Source organism: Diadema antillarum, unplaced genomic scaffold, assembly GCF_040938485.1.
Source record: "Diadema antillarum isolate AM-2024a unplaced genomic scaffold, OU_Dant_1.0 scf00000093, whole genome shotgun sequence".
Classification (NCBI taxonomy): Eukaryota; Metazoa; Echinodermata; class Echinoidea; order Diadematoida; family Diadematidae; genus Diadema; species Diadema antillarum.
The window spans coordinates 2,379,745-2,398,114 of record NW_027270982.1 but is presented as its reverse complement, the minus strand read 5'-3'; the positions used below and the strand labels follow the sequence as shown (position 1 = coordinate 2,398,114).

At 38.4% G+C, this 18,370-nt stretch overlaps 1 protein-coding gene across 1 annotated transcript; it reads left to right on the top strand.

The window, feature by feature from the left end:
* The first annotated feature begins 39 nt into the window (after positions 1–39).
* On the top strand, positions 40–17,332 carry LOC139718391 (ADP-ribosylation factor-like protein 8B-A). Its single transcript, XM_071629864.1, has 6 exons — positions 40–276; positions 2,852–2,932; positions 4,225–4,298; positions 7,941–8,034; positions 9,815–9,953; positions 12,604–17,332. Exons 1-6 carry the CDS (start codon positions 154–156, stop codon positions 12,654–12,656), a joined length of 564 nt encoding a protein of 187 aa, XP_071485965.1. The 5' UTR covers positions 40–153; the 3' UTR covers positions 12,657–17,332.
* Positions 17,333–18,370: the final 1,038 nt, after the last annotated feature.

The window sequence follows — 18,370 nt, the reverse complement described above, 5'->3', positions numbered from 1 at the left end:
CGGCGTTTCTTATGTATGGTACAAGGGGTACCGGGTTCAAGACATTGATTTACAATACACAGTGCATACACTCTTTAGTCAAACGCTTGTTTGACTGCTAGTCGACAGGATTTGCGATTTATCACCCACTTGACTATCTTTTCATCAGTCAAGATGTTAGCAGCCATCAACAGATTTCTTGACTGGCTTAAAAGCCTTTTCTGGAAGGAAGAAATGGAGCTTACATTGGTTGGGCTGCAATACTCGGGGAAAACAACGTTTGTCAATGTGATTTCGGTAGGTGTTTCCACATCTGCATCTCTACTGCATAGCCATAGGGTCCTACGGCAAGTGCATGTGTACTACTACTAACGTTAATGCGTATGAATATGACTACAACTGTAACGTTACGAGAACAGTAAACTTGATAATTTCAGTATCAACTGCATGCTGCATTGCCCAATTAAATATGAAATAGATTCTAGTGTCAATACAATTTCCTCATCAGTTCGGGAAACCCACTCACAAGGGGGGCCCCTCCTTGTAAGTAACCCGTCCCCCTTATAAGTAACCCCGTCCCCCTTATAAGTAACCCCCGGGGCACCCCTTATAAGGAGTCTTCACGCTTTTTTGCAATGCAACGCGAAAATGAAAGGACTGCGGCAATTCGCTTGATTATGTCCATAAAGCTTCACAAGTTTCCTAGTTACTCACGAAATTTGAGCAAAATCGGTTTGAGGCATCATATCTAAAATCATGGATTTAAATGCGATGTCAAACGACCCATGCGAATGCTGAAATGCGAGCGATTACTGGCGTGAGTGTCGCCAGGCGCGGCGGCGCGGTAATGCTTGAGTGCAGACGTGGCGACTGAGTACCATGTACTCAGTCGCCACGTCTGCACTCAAGCATTGCCGCGCCGCCGCGCCTGGCGACACTCACGCCAGTAATCGCTCGCATTTCAGCATTCGCATGGGTCGTTTGACATCGCATTTAAAATCCATGATTTTAGATATGATGCCTCAAACCGATTTTGCTCAAATTTCGTGAGTAACTAGGAAACTTGTGAAGCTTTATGGACATAATCAAGCGAATTGCCGCAGTCCTTTCATTTTCGCGTTGCATTGCAAAAAAGCGTGGAGACTCCTTATAAGGGGTGCCCCGGGGGTTACTTATAAGGGGGACGGGGTTACTTATAAGGGGGACGGGTTACTTATAAGGAGGGGCCCCCCTTGTGAGTGGGTTTCCCGAACTGTCATTGTCCCCCATTCGATGCTCTTGAGTCTTGTTTATCAATTTTCTTGATTAATGATCATGCCAAAAAAAATGTTTTAGACCCCCCTCTACCAATAATACCATGTCCACGTAACGTTAGACCCTAAATTTACATTTGCCTACCTATAAATTAAATTTATTGTAGCAATGTAGGCTACAGTGTACATGGCTGATCCAAGTAGAGGCTGGCCCTGGTGTAAGTATGTAAGTCTGCTCTGGACTGTAGACTGTACTTGTACTGTAGTAACGTTGGAAGACTACACGATGCCTTCTGTTTGTGTCAAAGAAAAAAGAGGCACATTGCATTGCTTTCTATTTTAGGCATTGACGGGCCATTGGGCATTGTCACATGATATGCTCGTTAAAAGATCCTCCCTGACTGAGGCCTGACCCTAACCCCGTGGCGCTCCTTGTACAACTGTACACAGTCACAGTTATGACGCTTCGCGTTCGGGCTGGTCACAGTTGAGTAAAATACCCTGACCCTTGAACCCTGCCTTGTATATCTAGAGACTATAAAGCAAGGTTCAACCTCCCGTGCCAAAATTCGACCACATACAATGTAGGTTTTTATTCATGTAGCAGCCGGTCAAATATTGGAAGGCGTTATGGTCGAATCATGGGCAGCTTGCTTTACACTTTACAGTACATCTTACAAGAATACTTGCATTGCTTAGATTTTCTAGTAATCATAATTCTAGTGATCATGGCCAATAATTACTTGTAATAATGTAGAAAATAAGATTACTGGAATGCATTTGAACATAATATTTTATTCTTACAGTGTCTTAGAACATCCAAAATGAATGCATGCTGACATGCTCAGCAGGGTAGGCCTCGTGTATACATCCATACATGTATTTCTGACCTATTTCAGTCCATGGACTAAATTTCGTAACCCATTGAGGATGAGTCTCGAGTAAATTTTATACTTGGGCAAATGTCTATGGGAAATGCATGTTGTAGCAAAATCAGCCCGTCCTCATCAGGTTAAGCCAAGGTTTTTTTATTTAAGCTACCTTGTGTATTTGGGCCTTCGTGCAGCATGAGCACATGTGATGAACATACAGTATAGTTAAACACTTTGTTTATTTCTTGGAATGAATGTCGTGTGCAGGGTCATGAATACAGTGTAGCATTAAACTACAATGAAACCTGTGTACCATATCAGCTAGAGGAGTCTAATTTTGTTCAATTGAGTCTGTTCAATGAGTTGGCAGATGACAATTTGGCAGAGTAAATCAACATGCAGGTATTATTACTTTATCGATTTAAGCATTGATTGTATACACTGTATGGCTGATGGAATATATTGATTTACATGTAGGCCTACATGTACACTGTATATCACTTTCTTTTAAGGTTTTCTTGGAAAAAAAAATCATGTGTTGCTTTAATTTCAGTTATTTGTTGATTTTTGTTTCCTTTGATGTATGGTTTGGTTGGTTGGTTGTTTGTTTGTTTTTGTTTTTGTTTTTGTTTTTTTTTGTTTTTGCTGTGATTGGTCATGTTGAATGAATGGATGAAATTACAGAGAATTTTTATCATGCCTTATGACTTTAATGTTCTCCTCCCTCCCATCCCATCCCATTCGCAGTCAGGACAATTTAGCGAAGACATGATACCCACAGTAGGCTTCAACATGAGGAAAGTCACGAAAGGAAATGTCACAATAAAGGTAAGTTGTATGCAGTTTGGTGGAGGAGATTCATCTCATACAGTAGTGCATGATGCTGGGTTAACTTCACATCCAGGGCTTATTTGATAAGATGGCATTTCTTGTTTAATAACACTATTTGTGCCATCATGCACACACACACAAATTATCATATATCACATCTGAGTTACTACAACCAAATACTGGAGAGAAAGAGAGAGAGATAAGAATTTTTTACAATTTCATATTTGATATCTGAAGTGCATTGTTGGAAATTCAATGAACACCATTCTGCCAGCCAATATAGATCTTCTTCAGTGTAATTGTGACTTCAGTTGTGCTTCTGTCAGTCTGGAAAAGGCCTAGGAGAGAAATTTAATGTTTCAGTGACAGCAATTCGAAAGCAGTGTTTGTATTAATGGTCATTTTTAAGAATCTGTACAATGAATACTGCATACAAGTACATGCATGTACTTGTACAATTGTATATATAGGCCTATGGTAGAAGGAAGATGCCGGGATGGCGTATTTGTCATACCCAAACCGGGATGGCGTATTTGTCATGCCCAATCAATGTGTAGATACAATGTAGACAAGTCTTTATTTTAAAATTGTATGCCTTGACTGTTGAATATGTTCTGTGAAAGTGAAATTTTTCAGACATTTAATACTCTTGCACTCATCATAGTTAGATGACATTTTTGTGTTTTTCGTTTCAGTTTCACTGACTTTGGATGCCTTAGTACTACTGATAATTTATCTCAAAATCATGTATGTAGCTTGAATAATGTTAGCAAAATGAGTGCGAAGAGTGCAAAACGTGCAGAAACTTCCTCACATCAAAAATATTCCATGATATCAGTAATCTACTTGTATGACTTGTATAGAAGTTGGCCTGAATGAATAGAGTCAATCAAATGGTGTAAATATGAACAATATTGGACAAATTTTCAAAAATATGTCTGTATCTAAATGTTACTGTATAATCAGTGTTTACTTTCCTTCAGTTCAATTCAATTCAATTCAATTTTATTGTCCATTTCTGGAAATTTCAGACTTTCGATGAGCTGTTGCCATCAATTTTAGTGAAAACTCATGATTTTTTTTTTTTGTATTTTTTTCTTCTTTTCTGGATTTTTTTTTTCTTCTTCTTCTTTTCTGGTATTTCTCTTGCCTGCAAGAAAACAAACAAGTACAGTAATTTTTGATTGAGAGACAAAGCAATTTGAAAATGGACAAATTGTCCACTACCATCTCGTAGCTTGTTGGTCTTGTTGTTGAGAGTGATATTGTCCATGTCTTGTTCATTGCAGCTCTGGGATATCGGAGGACAACCAAGATTCAGGAGTATGTGGGAAAGATACTGCAGGGGGGTCAACTGTATTGTGTAAGTATGAATGCCTTTGTCTGTGAATAATGCAAATGGATTTAGTTTTTACCGTTTATGTTTAAAACACAGTTCGAGTGTAGCTCAATCAATGGTTTTGTTAGTTGAACTATTCTATTTTCAACTTTATGTTCAACTTATCTTCCGGATACTGCTACCTCTTGGAAGATTCTCTATTGCTTTGGTTAATCATTATTCACATTCTTTCACAGATTTTGAAACTATCCAAGAGATTGCTGTTATTACCCACGCCGATGTAATCGGCAGGGGGTTATGTAAAGGGTTCCGTATGTTTGTTTGTTTGTTTGTTTGTTTTTTTGTTTGTTTGTTTGTTTGTTTGTTTGTTTGTTTGTTTGTTTGTTTGTGTACAAGATAACAAGAGAACGGGTAAACGGATTTGCACGAAATGTTCAGGGAATGTTTGGATAATGACAGGAAAGAATTGATTAGATTTTGGTGATAATCGGTTGACCCTTGCAAATTCTGTGTGACCTTGAAGTTTTGACCCCATGGTATAGTGACCACTCCGAACATTTTCCGTTTCTTTGCGATTTTCCGCTACCATACAAATATGGCGCGCCATTTGATCAATAATGCCGATTAACTGTTCATCGCCGAAAAACACTGTTTATCGGCGATAAACACTGAAAAAACACTGTTTATCGGCGATAAACAGTGTTTATCGAACGAAAAACACTGTTTATCAAGTGATAAACAGTGTTTATCGAGAAAAACTATGTTTATCGACCAAGTGATAAACAGTGTTTATCGAGGAAAAACTATGTTTATCGATCGACCGATAAACAGAGTTTTTTTTGATAAACACTGTTTATCGACCGCCGATAAACGGTGTTTATCGAGAAAAATTCAGTTTATCAGTTGATAAAGGTGTGATAAACAGAGCTTCATCTTGATAAACAGAGTTTATCGCTCGATTAAGTGTTTATCGCCGATAAACAGTGTTGTTGGTCGATCGGCGCGCCATATACAAAAGCGTATCTCCCAAACGATCCGACTTCGCTGCATGCAACTCTGTTCGTAAGACGATCCAACTTCGCTGCTCAACACCATTCGTAAGAATTTCGAAATTTACGTTTATTTGAGGAACTATGTCCTTCTTGATTTATGAAAGTTCGGGGTTCGCTCTCCGTCGTCACAAACTGTCCCGTATTTGGTGATTTTTCAAATTAACATTGATTCTTTTTTTGTTTGTTTGTTGGAGGAGCATTCCTCAATCATGAAATAATTTTGCTCGGTCCCAGTCACACTGCACGATATGCGCACTCATTGTCAATGCGTGTTCAAGGCCGGTGAAACTGCATCGCGCTCTACCCTGTTGGCGCAAAATTGCATCGCGGACGTTGCGGCGCTCGTTGGTGACCGAATACTGGTGCAGTATATATTTGCATTCAACCCTTGCATTGAATAATTGCCGTAGGGGGGTAATTGCCCAGGGGGTACGTAAATTTTGTTTTTCTTTTTACCCACGCCGATGAAAATCGGCAGGGGGTTATGTAAAGGGTTCCGTATGTTTGTTTGTTTGTTTTTTTGTTTTTGTTTTTTTGTTTGTGTACAAGATAACAAGAGAACGGGTAAACGGATTTGCACGAAATGTTATGGGGATGTTTGGATAATGGCAGGAAAGAATCGATTAGATTTTGGTGATAATCGGTTGACCCTTGCAAATTCTGTGTGACCTTGAAGTTTTGACCCCATGGTATAGTGACCACTCCGAAAATTTCCCGTTTCTCACTTTGCGATTTTCCGCTACCATACGAAAACATAAACTCCCAAACGATCCGACTTCGCTGCTCAAATGTTCGTAAGAATTCCGAAATTTACGTTTAGGCCTATTTGAGGGACTATGTCCTTCTAGATTTATGGAAGTTCGTTCTCCGTCATCACAAACTGGCCCGTATTTTGATGATTTTTCAAATTAACATTGATTGTTTTTTTCGTTGGAGGAGCATTTGCTCGGTCGCAGTCACACTGCACGATATGCGTGCTCAATGTCAATGCGTGTGCAAGGCCGCTGAAAATGCATCGCGCTCTACACTGTTGGTGCAAAATTGCATCGGGGACGTTGCGGCGCTCGTTGGTGGCCGAATACTGGTGCAGTAGACATTTGCATTCAACCCTTGCATTGAATAATTCCCGTAGACACTAATCATAGGGGTAATTGCCTAGGGGGTACGTAAATTTTGTTTTTCTTTTGCGCTTTTGTGGATACAATCGTACCATCAAAGATCGTACACTCATACGACCTTTGATATCATCACACTCTCGGCTTGCTATAATCAAAATATGATCCCGCAAGAAAACGGCGTATTTCTCGATTTTTAGCGCTTTTTCCGCGACTTAATTCGCGCGCGCTTGGAAAAGTTCCGATTCTGCACTTTTGACTGTGGAATTTGGGATTTTCGATGGATTTTTGGAGGAGACTTGAGGACTTTCCTGTACGTGAATGAGTGTCAATACCGTATGTGTAATGATGTGATTTGCGTGTGATGTGACTGTAGAACCAAAGATCGTACACTTCAGTGTACGATCTTTGGTAGAACTCACTGGCTGGTGATAAAGCACACTGGCAATTAAGTGGCCGAATTCTGGTAGATGACCGAATGCACATTATGTTTACCCCGACTTTGTACTTAGGCGTGGGTCTTCCGCCTTTGACGGCCCCTCTCTAGTCTAGCAATGAGTTTAGCTTTAATAGAATGTTTACCTTGAAAGATTGTTGGTGCTCAACTATTTGTGTTCATATGAAAAAGGCACCCTAAACTTGTGAACAGTTTTTTCTTTTTGTGTGTTTGTTTTTTGGGGAGGGGGGATAAAGTGACTGTAAGACTGACACAAATTTGATTCATCACTTTACAACGTGCAAACCTCGTTTGATGGGGAATCCTTATTATGAAATAGCTGGAAAAAAAAGTTTTGTCCTCTTCTTGTGATCGAGACTTTTGATCCATTCGCAGTGCACTAGTGAACAACTTCATTATGAGCATAAATTTGATCCATCACTGTAGAACCTTCACAGTGTAGTTCTACATGTCATCAGTTGTCGGTAGTCATTTGAATTTACTACCTGTCAATCATCATTTTCTTTGCATTGGAGAAAATGGAATCTCCCATCTCATCAAGTCAATTGCTTTACATTCATTCTTATCCATTCATTGTTTTAGATAACTGTCGTGGTAATAACGATAATAATCATAATAATGATAGTAATAATCAGAATAAAAATAATGGTAGTAGAAATACTACTACTTCTTCTAATAAATGATTATGATATTAGTGAAAATTCTGATTAAAATGCATACTGTGATAATGAGGATTGTTATGATTTGGTAACAATAAGCTATAGTGGTGTGGTTTCATATTCCACAGATACGTGTAATGTACGTTTACATGTACTTCTTTCCATTGCTTTTATAGAGGGCCCTGACGATGTTAGAAATCAAACGTCTTTTTTATGGGAGCAGCTCCTTAAATAATTTTAACAATACTGCATGGGATGTTGTGTACATGTTGCATACATGTATACATTGTAAGTCGTACCTGTTTCAAATTGTTGTGCATAATACAGGAATAATATTCTCATCAAAACATGTCTCGTCTCATTCACTGTGATCCATTCCATAGGTACATGGTAGATGCAGCCGATCACGAAAAGTTAGAAGCATCACGGAACGAACTGCACAATCTTCTCGACAAACCACAATTGCAAGGAATTCCAGTAAGTTGATTCAGGTCTCTTCGTACAACAAACTGACACTCCATTATGTAGGGAAGTTTCAGTGTGTACAGTTCGTCCATCTCGTGTGACTGATTACAATTCTTCATATCATTGCACCGTAGTGTATTTGATCAGTAGAGTTCATAATTGTGCATAAATTGTGATTTCATCATCAAGCATACCCTTAGCAGAGGAAGTTACAATGCTAATGTTTGATCGGAAAATGACTGCAAAGTGCCTGGTGTGCTCTGAAATAAACAGAGAGTCATCCTCGGTTTAACATCAATCATCTGTCTTACAAATGCAGAAACACAATATTGTGCTGGAGATTATTTCTGTGCAAAGAACATCAATGTGCTTTGTTGCACAACCTACATCGTATGTATATGATATATAAAAGAAGATTTTGGTAAAGACTCAAGTTTGACAAAATGACAACACCACCAGCAAAGTCGTACCAACATTACTTTCCACAGATGTAGAGCACATCATCACAATCATGAGAGCACATATCTCTCGGTCGTGCACAGCTTTTCATTTGTGAGCCTGCTTTAGTTGATTTAGCTTTGATACTGGTGAATGGCCAACTAAGTACTATGAAAGTGTCTGCCTTGCTTCATCATTTTGGGAAAACATTGTTTTTCAAACCATGTACAACTGTAACATTTGATAGAAACTTTCATGCTAGAATCACAGTACAGCAAAGTTGTGGGGAAAATTTCAAGCTTTGCTGTGGTGTTAATCTTGCAACAAAGCTATGGTTTTCTTTCTTGCAAATTGTCAGTATTCAAAACATTATCCCAAAGGTACATGTAATGCAAAATTTTATTCTTGGTCACAAGCACTTATACTTTTAGGCCTAGCTCTGGGAGACAAGACTTTCTGAACTCACAACCACAACAGAAAATTGGAGTTTTCTCGAAAAGTCCCAATAAAACACGGCTATTCCATCACCACACAGCGCAATAGATCCTATACATACAATGTCATAAATGCACAAGGAAATGCGTGTGACACTTTCAATTTACTGTGGCAATTTATTGGACGGTGTGTGTGTGTTTTTGTTAAAGCAAAATATGCAAACTTGGCAAGCCATCAACTGAGTCGGGCATACAAAGGTGGCACATGCAAGGTGAAACCATAGGCATTGCCAAGAGGATTGAAAGATCTGCTTTAACTCTCAGGGGACCAATGATTCAAAAATTCCATAGACACAGTACTCAAACAAGTTGCTCATGGTAATGAGAGAGTCAAAGTTACTAACTGATGTGTTGATAACTGGTCAGAAAGTAGAAAACTGATGTAAAGTATCGATCCCCACTTTAATCCATCAGCTAGGATATATTCTGAATCCAGTCCTGAATAGTGAGTGATTTGTTGTAGCCCTCACATTTGCCATAAGTTGTCTTCTAACATATCTTTCCATCAAGGTCTATAATGCAACATAGAGACCATCAATGTGGTTTTGAATATATCACTGCCTAATTTTTTGAAGAAATACTACCTATCTTTTGTGGCAGTATCGTTTATTTAATTGTGAATTTTGTGCTCGACATGTGTTGAGAAAAGTGTGATGATTGATGCAGAGTTCCTTGTTGATATGTCTTGACTTGAAATTCGAGTACTATTGGAGAGCGGAAAGAACTCACGTTCACATGATGACTTGTGTGTAGTCAAACTCATATAATGTGACAATGCACGTGTGCAGCAGCGAGATGTACAATTGTACATCACACTTTTTGTCAACTCTCTCTGCCTGTGAATCTGTTGATATTTGTAGGTACTAGTGCTGGGTAACAAGAGAGACATCCCCACAGCCTATGATGAGAAGGAGCTTATCGAGAGGATGAACCTCTCCGCGATCCAGGACCGGGAGATCTGCTGCTATTCCATCTCGTGCAAAGAAAAGGAAAACATTGGTAAATTACTTACTGAAACTGAAACTAAAACTGAAATTGACCCCTACAGATAATCTTTGCACCCATTTATTTCTCTGTTTCAGATCAAGAGGTGATGTCATAAACCCATAATATGATCATACAGAGAATTTCATGTTGAAAAGACTAAAAGAAATTTTTTTTTAAATGAAAGTACAGACACTATTGATTGAAGTGTGTAGATCTAGAAGAAGGATATAAAGCAAAACTCAAAACGGGAATTCAAAAGCAATAACACTTAATTTTCAAAAAGATATACATGTAATCATCTTCTTTCCTGGTAATTGCACACCCATACACAAAGATATGTTCATTTACAATGTGTACATACATTTGCAAATCAAGGAGTTTGTTCTTACTGGAGAGGCCAATTTTGATAGCTCTGCCATGACATTGGTTAGATGTCCTTTTAAGTTTTTGGAAACTGGCTGTTCTATTTTTCCATTGAATGCCCAACAGCTCAATGTCATTCACATGTTTGTCAAGCCCTAGTGTCTGTCTCGGTTTCCTTCATGTGGGCTGTGAACCCCCACCCATCCCTACAAATACAGTGGAACCTTGTCATAAAGAGGTCGGATAGAATGAAACCTTCTAACAAGACGACTTTGTAGGTCTTAAAGATGGGCCATCCCTTCTGCATTCCTTCCCAAATAGCACAGAACATGATATATTCCACAAGAATGACAAGACTATTGTAAAGCTATAACATTTCTGTGATATTTGAAGGTTGTTAGCCGTTAAAATTCAAATAATGCACCAAATGCTCACCGTAACATATTCTGTGTACAAGGCACAGCTGCGTATACTAATCCTCCTGTGGTTGTAATATGATACTTACACTTCGAACAATAGATATGCATGTTAAAGCTGTCAGAAAGGAAGAATTCACTAGCTTCTTTTACTTTATTATCTATGGCAATTAACAACACACCACTTACATGAACTACATAAGTGCATCACACAGGTCTGTAAAACTAGACTAGTAGATTAGATTTGTAATTTTTTCGTAGTCCGAAAAAATTATTCGAATCTTAATGGTCAATTTAACTCAACAAATAAAGACCCTCTTGAGTTCAAAATTTACAGGATGTTTCCAAATAGTGTTTTCTTCAATACCTAAGTGTTCTCACCAAATTTTCAAAAATTTCATGCAAAAGGGATGATATGTCTTTAAATCTTCATATTTCTTTGGTTGTTGTACCCTGATATAGCGAGATAATTGTTGCAACTGTGTATTTAGGCATGTGCAGGACCTTTTTCAATCATTGCCTGACAACACTCTTGAGTGTACTCGTTTACCTGGACTCGTCTGTGTATGCACATTGATACATGTAAAGGTGAATGTTATCTCAAAACTCACACATACACACACACACACACACACACACACACACACACACACACACACACACACACACACACACACACACACACACACACACACACAAAACAAGCCAGAAATCTCAGGAAGGCAGTGAATAAATTTTTGATGAAAATTCTTTCCCAGAGCTGTCAAGATATGTCTGGATATTATCTGCATCCCCTAATCATATCAAATATATCTACAATCAATAGACAGTGAACAGGAATGCCTCAGAGTAATACACCTTGTAATTTTGTTTGTCGTGGTTTGCTGCTAGCATTATGCCAGTTAAGTTATATACAAAGCCACTGTTCTCTGTCAGCACTTTCAGAGTTCTTGTTCTAAATGAGTTGCCCCAATCAAAAGTGTTCCATTCCAGTATTTGCATGTGACATCCAAGTTTCTCGTCAGTGTTAGTATGGCTAGAATCACGAAAATCTTCTTGCTGTAAAGTTCTACCACATGGCTAGAATCATGAAAATCTTCTTGTTGTAATGACACATTGTGAATATTGCATCTGAGATAAAGTATGTAATATACATTGATTAAATCCATTGCACACTCGGTTCCCTTATAGGGAACCCAAACCCAAAGAACAGTGTGGATTGAGTGAAAGCAGCAACACTAGTAGAACACATCAGTGAAAGTTTTAGGAAAATCGGACAATCGGTGCTAAAGTTATGAATTTTTGAAGTTTTGGTGTTGGAACTGCTGGATGAGGAGACTACTAGAGGTTATGACGTATGAGTGGACAACAATATAAAGAAAATGTAAAGAGAATTCCACAAAAATTCATTTTTCATGAAAATTACACATTCCATCATCTTGATACTGACAATTATTCCGCCTGCTTTGTGAAAGCGGTTAGTCAAGTGCTCTTTCATTATGCTAGAAAAGTGAATTTTTGTGGAATGTTCTTTATATTGTTGTCCACTCATACGTCATAACCTCTAGTAGTCTCCTCATCCAGCAGTTCCAACACCAAAACTGTAAAAATTCATAACATTTGCATCGATTGTTCGATTTTCCTCAAACTTTCACTGATGTGTTCTACTAATGTTGCTGCTTTCACTCAATCCACAATGCTCCTTGGGTTTGGGTTTCCTTTTAATAAAAGCAGTAAATTCACTGTGTGCAGCAAGTATGATCTTGATCAAATACAGAAGATTTCAGTAAGCGTTTGTCCAAAAAGCAAATAGGAATGCTTAAAAGCAAGCAGACTTATTTGATTATCAAATATCCATACTTTCTTTCATTTTCATCTTCCAGACATCACGTTGCAATGGCTGATACAGCATTCAAAGTCAGGAGGAAGTCGCTAGGTTTGGCTGCTGACAATCCCTTGTCTACTGGCAGAGTATCGCGGGAGATCAACGCCGACCAACATAGATTTGAATGAATTTATTATTATTATTATCGTTGTCTGTTGTGTATATTATGTTAGATGAACAGTAACCAAGATGTCAGAGAAAAACTACTGCTATTTGTAAAAACAACAACAAAACAAAACAGACAAAGAAATACCTTTTTTTTTCTTCTTCTTCTTCTTGGGAGAGGGATCTATAGTATATCTCCTTTTCCGTCTCTTATCACAACTTTGTTGTGAGTGGGCCCTGGTGTAGTCTGCATAATTTATCCAACTCAGAGACTGTGTTGGGATGTGCTGCACCGGTGGATTGAGAACACGCGAGTGTAGAGGTATTTTGACAGCTACAATGAGACACTGCTGTATGTATGTGCATATTCATAACGTCACCTAGGCTATTGCACCACCCAAAGTCCCTCCATGTATACCAGTGTACATTCCTTCTTTGCAAAGCTGCAAATAATGTGTCCTTTGGCTCCCCCACTTTCCAGATGCTCAGTCATATGTAGAATATACTCTTATGGGTTCTTCCCCTTTTCTTGGCTGCGCAACTGTCCCATTTTGCCAGCGCTGAGGAATGCACATTGTTGTCTGAATATGAAACAAGCCCTACGCAACTCAGTGCATTTACTCGTAACCCGCACATAGTGATACTGCAGCATATTTTTGTTGCTATATTTGTAGTTAAACAAGCATAATCATCAGAAATCATTGATTTACCAAGTTGCATGTTACAGCAAACTCATGCTGTTTAGCTGACAATGGCTGTATACTATTAACATTCAACTTTAGATGTTTGAGTCTTGCTGACATTTTGAAAAAGACCATTGCATCAAAATATAATTCTTCCTTGGACATATTAAGAGAGGACACTGTACTCTTTCATGTGACTGTTTGCTTTTTCAAGAGCTACTCTTTTTTTTAACCACTAATCATAGATAGTTTCTGCTTGATTGAAGTTTATTGTCAAGACAATAGAGTGTGAAGTGATGCCATGTATTCTGCAGCTAGTTCTTGGTAAAGAGTTGTCTTAGAATGGCAAAGTCTATGCATTTATTTATTTTGACATTTGGACATACCTGTGCTATTCAAGCACAGTAGGGTTTGAGAGCAAGTTGGCAGAATATATTCTTGGTTATCTTTTCCTGTGATGAAGTGACAGGCAAAAAGGTGTGGTCTCGATATTTGTACAGCGTTCTAATCAAGTGTAATTCATATACATGTATTTCCAAGTATTTCTTGAATATTTTCAAATGCCATTTGACCTTTGTAGGAATTTTTTGACTCTTTGCAAAAATGTTAAGTTCAGTGCGTGTGAATGTATAATCTCCATCAGTTATATGTGTTGATCATGTGCTTTACGAAGGAGAGTGATTAAAGAGTTCACTTGTGTCTATTGAAATACATGTATATCAAAGTTTGCACCTCTTATTATGTAGTGAGTGTTCTGGCCCTCAAAAGGAAACAATCTTAATTTGTTGCCTGCAGCAACACCCTAATTTATCTCTCCTGCCCAGTGAGGAGTATTAGACCAGTGCTTCTCAACCAGTGGGATGTGATGTCTCTCCAAATTAAAAAATAGAAAGATTTTTTATTCGATCTACACATGTGATTGGGCCTCAAAAATATTCATAGGGGCCAAAGTGGGCCTCGCATAAAAAAAGAAAAAAGGTTGAGAAGCACTGGTCAGTGGTGTTGGACTATTAAAACCACTTGTGTTTTGTACTCTTTCTTGGTCACCAAGTGATCTCTTGGGGTAAGGACTGAGTGATCTATTGTGTAGCAGGGCACGCCAGGATGACTATTTAGTGTGCGATATCTTGTCACCTTGGGTGAACCACAAGGGGTTACAGGGCATTAGAGAAAATATTTATACCACGTGCTTGATTTTCGCATTTAGGCAAGGACCACTGTACCTCGTTTATTGAGCATGTGCCCCCATAGACGTCACTTGCCTGACTCTAAGTTTCAGTTGCCCTTGGCGAGCGAGGGCAGGTTGGTTTTCATCAAAGCATCCTCGGCTAGGTTTTGTCAGTCACAAGTTTTTGCAGGTGTGTGAGGCAGAGTGCTCCAAGTCTGCTGAGCTTTGTGAGCAGCTCATCATGACACAGCATGCGCTGGAATCTTCTTTCACAGGAGTACAGACAAAAGAGTTGATGCTGACCTGCCAAGTTCTCTCCTGTTTCACATCGTCTCCCCCAGTCCACTGCCTGTATCGAGAATGGCTCCACACCTCCAAGCTAATGCTTTGGATATCTATAAGCAAGACACTAGAGAGAGCAGAGTATGTGGCAAGTACACCAAGCCTTCAATAATTATTCCATCTTTATGGCTCACTCCTGGAAGTTGTGAGCAGACTCCTTTCTGGTTCAGTGACAAGACGAAATGAATCTCACTTGTGTAGAAGTCACTTTACTCTCCAAACTCTGTACCTTTCATCTCCTAAGCTGATGCGACCACAAATTCTGCCGTACACTGTGGACGAGACAACTTTGAACATGTGACCTTATGAATTCTCATCGTACAGGTTTGATGATATTCCCCTTTTATTAATTCTCTTTGCTAAGATGCACAAATGTGAATGATAATGTCTTGGAGACAGGGATTGGCATGCCAGTAAATTTGTGGGTTTTTTTGTTTTGTTTTGTTTTGTTGTTTTGTTTTTTTTTTGGGGGGGGGGAACAAATCCATAGAAATGACACCATATTTTGCCACAACTGTTGCAGTGTGAAGACATTTTGTCTATAATATGCTCTGGTGTGTAATACAATGTAAATAGATAAACATACATACGTACATGCATACTATATGTTGTGTCTGTCTGGTTGTTCTGTGTGTTTTCATTCACTACTGTAAGTCAGTTTCAAATTGTGTTTTATATGAGATTTTGATCAATATTATGAAATTATGTGATCATTTGGTAGAAATTTTCCTTGTGAATCTGCAAGGGCACTAGTCTTTGATAAGTTCATTGATTAACAGTCCGTTTATAGCTTGCTCTTAATGAATTCTTCAGCATCCGAGTTCTGTACATATTGTACAGATCTGGTCAATGGGAATGATACCAATCAATTTTATGTTTGTGTTCCTCCAAGATATCCGTGTCCAGAAATCTTTAATACTGGTATTTCTTGTGTGCTTGTGTACTTCATGTTATGAAAAAGAAAAGAAGAAATGTACAGGCTTGAGGATTAACAGAAATTGAACCTTTAAACTCCCACTACTGGTTTACCATGATGATCAGAATTTCTGCCATTCATACACATTATTATAATGGGCCATGGATGTTTGTGTTATTATTGCCATTGCAGCCATTCATGTGTATTGAATGATACTATTGACAAGGCTGCTACATGCACTTAGTAAGCTTGTACAGGGACGATGTAAAACATTGCATTCATAGAGATATTAAACTAACTTGAGGGAAGGGAAAATCCCAGTGACTCCCAGTAAAACAATCATTTGAAAAAAAAGGAAACTGTCTATCTTAAGTAGGATTCAAAGACCTTTCAGCCAAATTTAAGTCATAAAATATTTGTTTCAGCATGAGAAGTAATGAAATACTGTAATCAAATGCCTCTAGTAGTGATGGATACAGTTTCACCCAAATGAAAGGGGTTAACTTTCTCCGAGCAACTAAACAAGATGGCAGGTTTCTAGGGTACAAAATTCTATGGTGAGAAACGAGCTGAGTGAAGAACATCGCATTTGGGGCCGGAAGTCAATCATTGCAGCCTGGAGTTGAACTTATTATTTCCTTTTCATGTTAAAGGTGTAATCAGCTGAATACATGTGACAGAATTTTTTCAAGCAAAAAAAAAAAAAAGAGGATGTGGGAGTTTCTTTTCTGCATGCTCGATGCTAAGGACTTGGGCATCATACTATGTACATTGTCCCTTATCTTGACAGTTGCTTTAATAGGGGAATATACAAGTTTATTTAATTGTGCATGATTTGTTAGAAATTCACGTTTCAAAATCACAGTAAGAATGTGTAATGTTTTGGTTCATGTACACAAAATTTGTCGAGACTTCCGAGGTGGCGCTGATGAAATATACCTGGTACATTTTTCACTTCCAAGATTCCTGCAGTTTGATTTTTCGACAGATATTAAAATCCTTTCTGTATACATTTTACAATTCCTCAGGCTCAAGTGACTGTTCCAACTTTGCAGGTTAAGCTGCCAGTTCCGAGATAGGATGTGCAGAGATATTTTGAGGGGGTCCGTCTACAGTCACAGTACTGTATAACTCTTAGCAGTTGTAGGTGCATACTGTAACACATAGACTGAAATTTCAGCAGTTCCTGGAAAGACAAATTGGCTGTACGTGTTTTGGTATATGAAGAGAGCATTTTGGAGGGAAATTCGTATTGATGACAGTGTTATTATCTGATGTGGTTGAAGTACAGTCGAGGTGAATTTAAATTTTCATTTCTGTGTCAAAGACCCAAAGTGCAATGAATTCAGCTAAAAACACCAATTTGAATTTATTTGCTTTATGGGATATGATCAGCTGTTAACAATAAATTCAACACAGAGTAAGTTCTGTTTACTGTTTTTTTCCTTCTGTCGACCCATGTTGTAAAGTCTTGCTGTTGGGAGTTAAATCCCAAAGCGTGATCATGTTTTGTTTTGTTATGCCTCCGCAACGAAGTGGCCGGAGGCATTATGTTTTCGGGTCGTCCGTCCGTCCGTCCGTCCGTCCCGTTTTGTTTTTGTCGATATCTCAAGAACCGTGAGGTGGTTTTACATCAAACTTGGTATGAGGGTATATCCTTGGGGGATAATGCTTTGTGTGGATTTTAGGGTCACAGGGTCAAAGGTCAAAGGTCACAGGTTATTTTGTGGGGGAAAAAATGAAATTTCATGTTTTTCTCCATATCTCGCAAATGGTTCAAGGTATCTTCATGGAACTTAGTATATATGCTTGTACCGATGGGCAGTGATTATCTAGGGAAGTTGGGGGTCATGGGTCACAGGTCAGGGGGGTCAAAGGTCAAGGTCAACTCCTCAAAATATCACTACTTTCCTTAAAATGCAATAAGCCTGAAGGTTTTTTTTTTTTTAAACTTGATGTATGGCATGCATTACCCAATATATATTTTTGGGGAAGTTTCTTGCCAAAAGGTCAAAGGTCAAAAGGTAAAAGGTCAAGTGAAAGTGCTAAATTGCACTTTTTCCTCCATATCTCGAAAGTAACTCAAGGTATCATCATGAAACTTACATATTTATGCATGCTCAACCTAACAGTGATTCTCTTTGGAACTGTGAGGTCAAAGGTCAAAGGCCAGGTTTAGATAATGCTATTTTCCCATTTGATACTGAAATTATACTTTTCCTCAATACCTTGAAAATTACTCAATGCATAAACTTATAAAAGGGTCAAAAGTCAAGTAAAAATCATCAGTTCCCCAAATACCTGCACTCTGACATTTTAATCATTCATCCAATTGAACCTAGTTCTAGGAAAGTGAACATTCAGCACATTTGTGTCAAACCTGTCATTTCAATATTTTGCCAATTGTGTGAAACTGTCATCACACATTGTCAAGACATTGTACTATAGACCTATTAGGAGAACCATGCATTATGGCGGAGGCATATCAGTAGCCGTAGCGATATATCTAGTTTTGTTTTGTTTTGTTTTGTTTTGTTTTGTTTTGTGTTTT